Source organism: Poecilia formosa, unplaced genomic scaffold (assembly GCF_000485575.1).
Source record: "Poecilia formosa unplaced genomic scaffold, Poecilia_formosa-5.1.2 Scaffold21, whole genome shotgun sequence".
NCBI lineage: Eukaryota > Metazoa > Chordata > Actinopteri > Cyprinodontiformes > Poeciliidae > Poecilia > Poecilia formosa.
The window spans coordinates 2,442,512-2,453,743 of NW_006799960.1; the positions used below are offsets into that span (position 1 = coordinate 2,442,512).

Genomic DNA, 11,232 nt, shown 5'->3' on the forward strand with positions numbered 1-11,232 from the left:
GAAAACTAGAATTAAATTTCTGGAATTGCCCTGAACTCAATTTAATTCAATATGTGTTTAAAAGCAAGAGAAAAAAAAAAAAAGCTCTAAAAAAAAAAAACATTTTACCAAAAATTTGAGGGGGCGTATGTATATATTTGAGCCTCGGTTTTAATTTTGACTTTGATTGTGCATATAGGCCTTCTGTGCAGCTGGAATTGCTTCCCACAATCTCTTATATATTTTATATTTTTATTTTTTGGATAAAAAAAAACAAAAAAACAAAAATAAAACTGAACTGAACTGTAGCCAAATCTACTCTACCAGTCAGATTGATCTGGGAATTCTGCTTTATTTTGACACGCTCCGTGAGAGCATTTATTGAGTTTGAGAACAAATCGATTCTTAATTTTGGGACTTTATAAGAGTTAGAACAATAACAACTGAGTTTGGAGTATGGAGAAAGGACAGATATATTTCCCACCGGAGTTTATTTCGCCATGTGTTGTCAAATCAGAGGAATTTAGAGCTTGAGAAAAGTTAACAAAAGTCAGCATGATGAGATATTGACTTTCAGCCTGTAACTTCATTTTATGCATCAAGTGGCAAACAAGATATCATGCCGCTCATAATCCTCTGCCTCCCTGAACACACGCGCAGGCCTCCCGCGGACTCCATCTTGATATTGACGGGGAAGAAATGTCTCGCATCTGGGGTCCGCACACAACAACACGCACCTGAAATGGGGAGGGCTCACCACACGAGCATGCTGAGAGACGCACACTTGGCTTCCCCACCAAGTTCCTCAGCGTCTGACATATGTCATTCCCAATCTGTTCAACAGGCCACGCGGCTCTGCCGCTGCAGCACAGAGGGTGGCAGAGGACTGAAGAAGAGGGCACAGAGGGACAGAGACAGCGAGGAGTTTATGAAACCAGCAGAGAGAGCCGCTGCCGGTGGCTGCAGTGTTTTCCATATTAACTGGTGGTTTGGAACAAACACCATCTGCTCCTCAACGAAGTTAAACCCACAGCGAAAGCAGATGTCACAACCCCTGTATACATTTACCAGCAGCCAAGTTAAATGATTTAAGAGCCATAAGCTTCTCGCAGCACAAACCTGCAGCCAAAGCCGAACTGACAGGCAGCTGCTGTTTTGTACTGTAAGGTTTAGGGGTTTAAAACCTTATCCGGGGCTCAGCAGTGTAAATAATGTAAATATATGATAATGAACTGAACAGACACTGTGAGTCAGAAGGTTCTTTTTTTCACAAATTGAGAGGGGGAAGCAATGATTGAAGTTCCACCTGTAACTTTGTGAAGGTTTAATAAAGGGATAAGCAGAACTGGATTGCCCTCGTGTGGCTGGATGATGTAATCACACTAAAAACTTCTCTCTTTTTGTTTTTTTTGGTAAACCACTGTACTGACTACAAGGCAAATTTCAGATGTGTCTTAAACCTATATCTAATATAGAATTTTGACAAACAAATTAATCAATAAATGTAACCAGGAATAGATACAGTTTTCATCATTTCATGTGTTTATTTTTTTTTTTACATTGAATATATAAATTTATAGTGAACTTGACAAATTTGACATTTGTGTTCAAATCTGGGCTCTCACAGGACTTTTTCCCAGTGCTGTATTTGTTTTTGTATTTTATTAGTTATACAGTTGACAAAAATAATTCACAACAGTACAGATGGGATTTAAAATTCAAACTTTAATACCTCATTAGGGTTGTGTCATAAAGAGCTGATAAAAAGAAAAAAAGGTTATCTATACTACTGTCAGCCACATCTGAAAGTATAGGCTGAGCTCCCTTGGGATTTCGTGCACACACCTCAATGCAATCGCCTTGTTTTACATCTCCAATCTGTTACAGTGGAAACTCCCCTGCTTCAATCCCACGGATGATTAAGCACGATAATTAAGGTTTTTGGACGTTTTCCACAGAGGCGCAGATGTAGCAGCTGGTGACATTCATGCATTCCCAAACATGGAGGAGGGAATTACAATGATGCTCCCATTTATTTCAGCGATTACAATATCTAGTTTTAGTATCAAGATAGCCTAAGACAGACCATTTCTGGGCTTCTGTAATTCGATGCATCACAATTTTGTGTGGGGTGATTTAAACATGCTCTTCTGATGGGATATGAATATTCTGAAATCACACATATTTTGTTACTTATTTGTAGTTTTATGAAAAAGAAACGGTGATGAAATAGCTACAAATTTTAAATTAAAAATTACGTTTAACCAGATCAAGCTGGAAGCTGAATTTAAAGATTGCTCTGTCTGAGCAGAAATACCAAAGTAAAATAAAATGGTTACCTAAAATCTTCTTGAAGCCGCAGATATGGTTGTCTTCATCAAAAAACAAAACAACAACAAAATTAAACATTTGAAGGTAAAATGTATGTTTAATGCAAAAACAACACAGGACACAGCACCACCATGCACACTTGTCTTTTTATTTTATTTTTATTTTTATTGTTGAAACTAAAATCAGTTCCAAATTCAAGTCTTTGTTGAGAAGATGAAGCTTGCACCATAATAAAATTAGTGCTTAAGGTTTAACCTTATTTGTAGTTTTTCCATTCAAATATTTCAGTTTACTTTTTAATTGAGTTGTACAGGATATATGTCACATTAAAGGAAGGAAACGTTCTTAAGTGATTTATCTCTGTCTGTCCCATTTTTATAACACTAAAAGCAGATATTTTCACAGAGGTATTGAAAGAAATGTCAAAATTAGCCTTTAAATTAATCTGAATGTTCAGCATGTGCAGAACGAAATAAACAAATCCTGATGAGTCGTATTATTTTAAAACAAACAAAGTGATGACTGATTTTTCATCTAAAAAAGAAAAAACAAGTCATTTCTTCCAAAGACTCGATGAACGTAATGAAATCTCAAAAGGAGTCAAAGACCTCATTTCCCAGAATGCAACCTTGAAGCGGAAATGAACTAGTGACTCCATGGAAACCGCCGATTGGCGTTCAACCTAGCTAGATGCTAGTTAGCTAACAAGGAGCGAGTGGACATTCCTGTAAAACGTTTTATTTCCATGTCTGTAGAGATGAGTCGCACGCCGGATGCGAGAGCCAGGTAAAACTCATTTATCAGGACATTTTGAATAAATTAGAATGAAAGTTAATCGAACAAAATCAAGCTCAAAACCAGCAGTGACATAGCTCAGTAGTTAGGATAGCTTTAATTATTTTGTTTTTTTTCGCCAGTATTTTTCTGCTGACTTCTCGCTGAATTATATTGTTAAATATCTTTATCTACTGTCTACGCGTCTACGTGAGTTGATTGTTTTTTGTTTTTTTTTTTTTCTCTAAGAATCTGGAAATACATAAGGTTATATCCTCAATGTGTCTATGATGCAGGGAGCTTATTTACAGTTGGTATACATTTTCTGATCTTAAAATCTATCCTATGGCTACGGCATTCATTCTATGATATCTGTGGGCCTTTAACGTTTGTCACATTTTTCGCGAAATTACAAACGTAAACCTCAGTGTAGCCCATATTTTTCATGAAGTTGAAGGAAAATTCTGTTTTATATTAAGTAAATCTGAAAATGAACTTTATAGAGACACCTGTCACTGCATTGTTTTAGGTTGTTTCTCCACTATCTCTGCACATCGAAAAACCATCTTGCAGATCCTCAGAATGGCCCAGTCAAAGACCAGACCTATTCAACTAACACATGAATGCAAAGGCCAGATTTGTGGGGGGCATGAACCTTTTGTCTGGGTCCTTGTTTAATGTTATCCTTATCCTTGCCTAGACAGTTTAATTGGTTTGCTTTGGTAGGCTTGAAGTCGTGCCGTACTCCGTACTTTACATGTTTAGATGATGCACTGGACAGTTTTCCCACATGATGCTCAAAAGTTGGTCTATTGTTCTATAACCTAACTCTGCTCTAAACTTCACCACCACTTGTCTTGTGAGCTTTTTTGGTTTTATGATTCTCTTTATTCACTGATGTTCTCTAGCAAAATAAAAAAAATGTCACAAATGTGTTTGTGCGAGCTGTGTTTCATTAATTGGACCTAATTCATTCTGACCTTCAAGAGATAACCAGACGAGGAAGATCCAGGAGAACATAACTAAAGTTGAGAAACACTTTGGAGATATGTGCCAACTGTTTGCTGCCTACGCCCGCAAGACAGCCAGGCTGCGAGACAAAGCAGACCTTCTTGTCCGGGAAATTGGCTTGTACGCCGACATGGAGACGCCAGACCTGAAGAGGGGGATGAAGCAGTTTGCAGAGCACCTTGCCAAGATTCAAGACTACCGCCAAGCTGAGGTTGATTTTCAGTTACATTTCATGATATTTAAGTCACACTTAAATGACGTATTTGGCCGAATCTAACATGTAAATCACGTTATAGGTGGAAAGACTTGAGGCCAGAGTCATAGAGCCGTTAAAAAGCTATGGAGCTGTGGTGAAACGTAAAAGGGTAAGGGGTCACCGAGAGCCCGGCTTGGGTTGATGAACACTGATTAAAGTTGAACTAAACAACATAGCTGCACAATTAAAATGTGTGAATTTATTTATTTATTTTTTTAAAAAGGCCCCAGTCAATGGCCTTGCATGGCTGCAAGAGGGCAGTATTGTTTCAGTGATAAGGTGACGTACACTCAATAGTCAGCACCTTTCCTGTTAAATACTAAAAGTGGAAAGTAAGGCCTATTGTTTGTTTGTAGCATTTAGAGTGCTTGTTTTTATTAGTTATTGTATGAAATTTAAACTTTCCAAAGATGCCTACCTTGTTTTAGATATCTGATGTTTCAAATATATATGGATGTGTATATTTAGGTAAAATAATTAAGAATCTATCACGCTTTTCACCCAATAACATCTGGAGTTTAGCACCAGCATCCACTCGCCTTAACCCCGTATAAGCAAGGATAGACCAGAGATCCGTGACTGGAAGAGACAAGTAAAACAAGCAAAAACTTGTTTTACTTGTATGGTACAAGTATTCACTCTTGTACCATAAACTATATTTATGGCTCATATATGGCAATTTCAGCAAATTCTCTGGCGTCGTATCAAAATGACGCTTAAACCTTGGTAATTTATGACCTTTTAAGTCTTGTTGCACCTTGATAACCGCCCATGTCTAGTGGCAATCTTACTCGGTTAATTAACCTTATGTGAGTTGCAAACGTTGCACAGTTTCTGTGGCTCACCTCATCAGTTTAAAGTTTTATCTGATTGAAATCATGAGAAAAAATGTCTCGTGTCTGTGCAGGAGGATCTGAAGGCAACACAGAGCGCCCGAGACAGAGAAGCCAAACAGATGGCGCAGCTCGAGAAGACCAGACTTAGAAACCCTTCAGACAGACAGATCATCGTATCCTTGTTTTGTTTCTCTTTAGTTCGTAACAATCAGAAACGCAAAGAAACATTCTTGCAATAGCAGCTGATTATGATCTCAAATTATAAGTGCTTCATCTGTGAAGCACATTTTCCTTGTTTAGCATTCACCTGATAAAGTAAAATTCTCATTTTTTTGTGTGTTTCCTTAATTAAACTTTCAGTCTCAGGTCTGCCCCATGAGATCTGCCCGCTTCATTGCTCTGCACTGTTTCTTACAAAGTTCATTCTTTGTTCCACTTCAGTGGAAGAACATGCTAAAATGCTTATTCCTTGAGAGTTTCGTAGGTGTTTATCGTCTTTTAGTACTTATTATGTGGATTTTCTTGCACCCAGGCTGAAACCGAGCTTCAAAGAGCAACCATGGATGCCACACGAACCACCAAGCAGCTGGAGGAAACCATAGATGAGTTTGAGCGACAGAAGATCCAGGACATAAAGGTTCTCCACTTCAGTTGTTGTTCGGGTTATTTTTATTTGTATGAATCAGTGGGGAGAACAGCAAACTGAAACCAGACAGTAGTGACCAGTTTAGTCTCCGGAGTCTGCCCCGCACACAGGCTGATCTTTAGCTGCCTGAAAACGATTCCTGTTTTACTACAAGCTTCCCTGCCCCGTTTCCTGTCAGTCAACACGCCGCTCCAGCTCACTCTCGCTCTCTTTCTGTTGATCTTATCTGCGTCTTCCTCTCTTACAGAAAGTCTTTGGTGAGTTTGTGACCGTGGAAATGTCCTTCCACGCCAAGGCTCTGGAGATCTACACTGTGGCATTCCAAAGTATCCAAAGCGTGGATGAGGAAGCAGACCTGGAGGTACGGTATGGAGGTGTGCCCGTCAAATGTTAACATGCACTCATTGGCTTGCATTTGAGGTATTCTTTCTTCATGGGTGGCATGATTGCACAATAAGCAACTTCACTTGATATTAAAAACTAGAGTTTGTTATTTTTCCTAAGAGAAACAAAATCAACCATACAGTCTCATAAATACACATTTATATCCACCAATCTTTGCTTGAATGTTGCTTAGCAAGGTGTAGAGAGGAGCTGTAGGCATCATCAAGTTTTGCCATCACTTTTGGCTGGGTATTTAACTTCTCTTATTGTGAGAAGCTAGAAGATTCTAGTATTTGATTTCTTGCAACCGGGTCACACCACTTAAACACAGTTCATTGATTTTAGGGCCAATCCAGAAGCTTTGTGCTAGACTGCTTTATTCATTCCAAAACCAAAACACTTAATATGTTTGGGATCATTGCCTGTTCAAAACACACATTTTTGTCCATGTTATAACCATTTAACTGGGGGATAGAAAGAAGCTGCATGTGGTCCCGTTTTGTTATTTCATCCACCGCTGCACCGCTACCACCAGCAGCAAAACTGCAGCTCGGCGGCATGATGCTGCTACCAGCATGCTTTAATATTTAGCACAGTGTTTGTAGGTTTGATAACCTCACCTTGACTTCTCTAAAGTTCCTTCTCGTCATTGAGGCCAACACTCTCAATCCTTATCTCCTCTGATCGTAAAACGTTTCTTAGAACACAGATGGACTGGCTGCGTGGGTAGCTGCTAGCTTAAGTCGAGCTTAAAGGGTTTTAGTGTGGAGCACAAGCTTCCCTCTTTGTTGGCACCCTTTTAGTTTTTGTTTAAATGAAACTCACTGTGGTCTCAGTTTACGATCAGCTCAGGTTCTCGCGGTTGCTGAGTTGTTGTGGGTCACTCTATAAACAATTTTGCTTCATCTAGCAGTTTTGGTCAGTTGAGAAAAACTTTTGACAAGAGAAGGCGATCCAATTGAAAAAAAAATATTCCAGTTACTGTTGGAATAAATATAGCAGCTTAACATCAAGATTCTGGAATACACCCGACCTCAACCCTGTGGACGATTGAGACTGTTTAGTCTGAATTCGTCAGCTTTTCTGTTGAGAGACATTCACTGGTTAAAAATGTGGTTTCTTTGTAATTTATTAAAGAACATTCAGTCATATAAGGCTGAGTATGTGTACTGTATATACAATAATATTCAATAAATTAGATTTTTTTTCAAACTTTATTTCAATAACTCTATTCACTAAATGAAACACTTTATATAGATTAATTACACACAAACTGAAGTTTTCAAACCTTTGTTTTTGTTAATTATGATGATTTTGTTACGGCTAATCATAACACAACATTTTGAATTTCAATGTTGTGTTAAACTAATAAAAAAGCTTAACACAGGAATGTGGGCTTCATAAAATATGTTTCTTTTTTTAAGATCAATATTTCTTAAGATATAATTATTAAGATAAAAACATCTTAATATTTTAAATACATTTTTAAAAAAATATGTATTTTCAAAAGCTACGTTTAATCTGAAACAATCAGGTGTATTTTCTAATTTATTGAATAACTTCGAGTCTGTATGTTGGAAGATTCTTGATAAATTCAAACTTGAGCATTCAGTTCTAGTTTTGAAATATCATCAACACTGTACTTTTTTTTTTAGAATCTCAAAAGAAAAATGGTTCAAGTCCTTCATAACTCGCTATAAATGACAATAATTGAAACTTTTTCTACCTGACACTTACTGATCCAATCAAAAAAGATCCTCGGCATCGCTGTGGAAACAGTTGTGCCCACAATCAGCACTAAAATGCGTCCTCGTGTTCATCTCCTGTGAGATGATTGTGGTCAGATCTCAAATAAAGAGGAACTGCAAATAATTGATTGCACAGCTCATTACTCAGTCACATGGTCACTTTTACTGACTGCAGTTGTGCAATAATGAGGCTTTCAAGCCGCCCACAGTTTTAATTGTTAATCAATATCTGGTAAAGGGCTGCATCAAAGCAACTTAGTAGCTCCTGTAAAATAATCCTGGGTGATGAGGTTTCTATTAGCCCAAACAAGCATTTCACACCCGATCCAACCACACGTTCACCTCTATGCTATTTTAACAGACAGCGGACGTGGAAGATTTGTCACATCTGAATTTAAGCAGAAACATTTGGTTAACAAGTCTCCCTGTTGAATTCACTTTATTTTTGCAGTCATCCTCTGTATCTCATTATCAGATTGTACTTTTCACCAAATCCTAATCCAGTTCGAAGTACACCCTCTGGTCTTTGTTTGATAAACCTGAGGGTTTTGTTTAATATTCCGACATGTCGCAGTCCACGCCCCGTGGCTTAACTTTGAAGTCATCTGCGGTAAACGCTGCACGATGCGATCACTCGTCCCGGCCTTTCCTCCTTTGTTTACCTTCTGCTGAGTGGTTCTCTCGGCTATTTCAAGAGAGAAAGGAAAAACAAAGGATCAATGATTCTCAGTGCGCAAAGTTCCTCCTGCGGATGCCCGTGCGTTGTTCCCCTCCGCCCCTAATCTGTGTGTTTTTGCACTGAATCATCTGCCTTCCATTCATATCGAAACAAAACTCTTTGCTGAGACGGGGCTGGTTTACGGTGACTCATTGTGCAAAAACACGGGAGATTGAATCATCTGAAACATGCACAATGATAGGCATGAAGACAGTCCTGATCCAGAGTCCTGAAAAACATCGGTGTGGTTAAAATCACAGCTCAGTGTCAATCTGATAACCGCTGAGCTGCTTTCATTTGTCCTATTTGTCACATTGTTCGGTTGATCTTTAGGTATGCAGGCTTTGTTAATTTCTCAGAATTATCTTAAGCGTTTTGACGCAGCACCGCCTCCCTTCTGGTTTCCGCAGGTGTTCAGGAATTGTCTGCACCCCCCTGATTTCCAGTCCCGCTTAGACATAGTGCGAGCCAATTCCAAGACGTCCCTTGATCACACCGGGTCTTTCCTGAGTACATCGGGTACCTTACAGGTAAGATGAAGCGTCTAAGCAAGAATTTCCCCGAAAGTTCCCTGCTGTCATGACTTGCGTGTAATCATTTTATCTTTCATGTTTGCGATTGCGTAAGTTTTATTGTTGTGAAAAAAAAAAAGAAAAAAAAAAGGAAAAGAAAACCTCACCGTTGTTTAAAAAAAAACAAAAACAGTGGCTTCCTCATGCCAGCATGGGCTGGTGCTGGATAAGTGAGTTGTCAGAGAAGAAGCACGGCATTTCCCCATCCATCATTCCTTTTAATTTGCACATGTCACCGCATGCTACATATATTATCCATTTTCTCCAACATTAACGACCCAGCACTGCTAATTTTTGTGAGTGGCTAATTCTAGACTTACTGTAGTTTCTTGCAAAACTATCCACCAATTACAACCAGCATATTCAATGACTTTTATTGGCATTTTATGTGACGAGAGCAACAAAAAGTAGTCCACAATTATGAAGTGGAAGAAAAAAGGGTAGCCAGATTTCTATTTTTTAAATAGGAAATAGGAAACCACCTTTACTTTGATACCCCTAAATAAAATTCATTCCAAACAATGGCGTTGAAAACATCTGTCCGTCAGTTTAGCCCTAACAAAAGGAACCATACAGACTTTACAGAAACTGTAAGCAAAAAGTATCACAAAGAAAGCAAGGAGGTTGTGGAGAAGTTTAAAACGGGGTAAGGTTATAAAACACTGCACTAAGCTTTGAACATGTGACAGCGTACTGTTCAGTCCACCATCTTAAAACAGAGCATGACACATTTGCAAATACCAAGATATGACTTTCCGCCTAAACCGACAGGCTGGGCAAGGAGAGGAATAACGAGAGAAGCAACTTGGAGGTCCGGTGTAACTGGGGGAGCTGCAGACATTCACGGCTCAGGCGGGAGAAACTGTTAACGCGATAGCTGTTGGTCATGCATTCCACAAATGTGTCCTTTAAGGAAGAGTGGCAAGAAGAAGGTGGTTACTGCAAGAAAATCATAAGCGGACCAAGTTGCACTTTCCCAAGTTGATGTTTAAGGAAAATCTCCACCCACTCTGACTGAGCTTGAGATGTTTTTCAAAGGAAAGTAGAAACCTCTGCAAAAGTTGCAGGGAGAAAATACATGCAGGTATAATTGCTGTAAATGGCTCTGCAAAGCACTGGGCTCAGAGGGAGCTGAATTTTCACATTTTTATTTGCAAGAAAGAAAAAGAAGCCCCATGTTTTATTCTTCTCCCGCCTCACAGTTACGAAGAATTTGGATTTGGTCCGAATCCATGAAATCCCAATAATATATGTGAAGATTATAATGTAAAAATTGTATCACAGTTTAAGCATCAACTCCGGTGCGAGGCGGCGTGTCTGAGGGAATGGTTTGGAGGCTGAATGTACCCGGTATGTTCAGATATTTTATCTGTCCAGAGATGATCAGATTAAAGGTTTCAGAGACACATTGCAACACACTCCTGTCACACCAGCATGCCTCAGACTTGTCATGCCCCCCTTCCTGTGATTAGATTTGAATTTATCCGGAAGCAGTCGCTTACCGCTTAGAAAGATACAGACTGACGGTGAGAAACTTGCGCTGCAGAACCTGTTTTGCATGATACTAGCAGCAGAAGACTGAAAGTAAAACGCCAATTTTGAGAAATGTGATCTGATTTGGGTTGTGCGGACTTTGCTGATTGGACAAGGTGACGGAACGAAAATATTCTGGACTCAACCAAAGCACAAAGTGTGCCTGATAAATAAATATCTGCAAAGTGTTTTAGTTGCGCAGTGACTTAATTTGTTGTCACAGCAACAAAGAGCTTCCAGCCGCCAGACGAGAAGAGGGGGGGAGGAGGATGAAGAAGAGGACGAGGATGAATCTGAGGAGGAGGAAGAGGAGGAGGATGGTGATGAGGATGAAGACGAGGACTCAGACGACGAACCCTAACAGTTTTTTCCAGATAAGCATTAGGGTGTGTGTCTGCATTTATGGGAAAAAACAAAAAAAAAACGTTTTCATTGTCATGTTTT

General features: G+C 39.1%; 1 protein-coding gene across 2 annotated transcripts; it reads left to right on the forward strand.

The window, feature by feature from the left end:
• Positions 1-2,937: 2,937 nt before the first annotated feature.
• Positions 2,938-11,193, forward strand: cibar1 (CBY1 interacting BAR domain containing 1). 2 transcript variants are annotated; one of them, XM_007547692.2, is made up of 9 exons: positions 2,943-3,096; positions 4,072-4,306; positions 4,392-4,460; positions 5,259-5,360; positions 5,548-5,553; positions 5,720-5,824; positions 6,081-6,194; positions 9,094-9,213; positions 11,012-11,193. In XM_007547692.2, exons 1-9 carry the CDS (start codon positions 3,056-3,058, stop codon positions 11,147-11,149), a joined length of 930 nt encoding a protein of 309 aa, XP_007547754.1. In that variant the 5' UTR covers positions 2,943-3,055; the 3' UTR covers positions 11,150-11,193. The 2 variants fall into 2 exon arrangements, with proteins under 2 accessions (XP_016524697.1, XP_007547754.1); XM_016669211.1 differs by lacking the exon at positions 9,094-9,213 and having other exon boundaries at positions 2,938-3,096.
• The last annotated feature ends 39 nt before the right edge of the window (positions 11,194-11,232 follow it).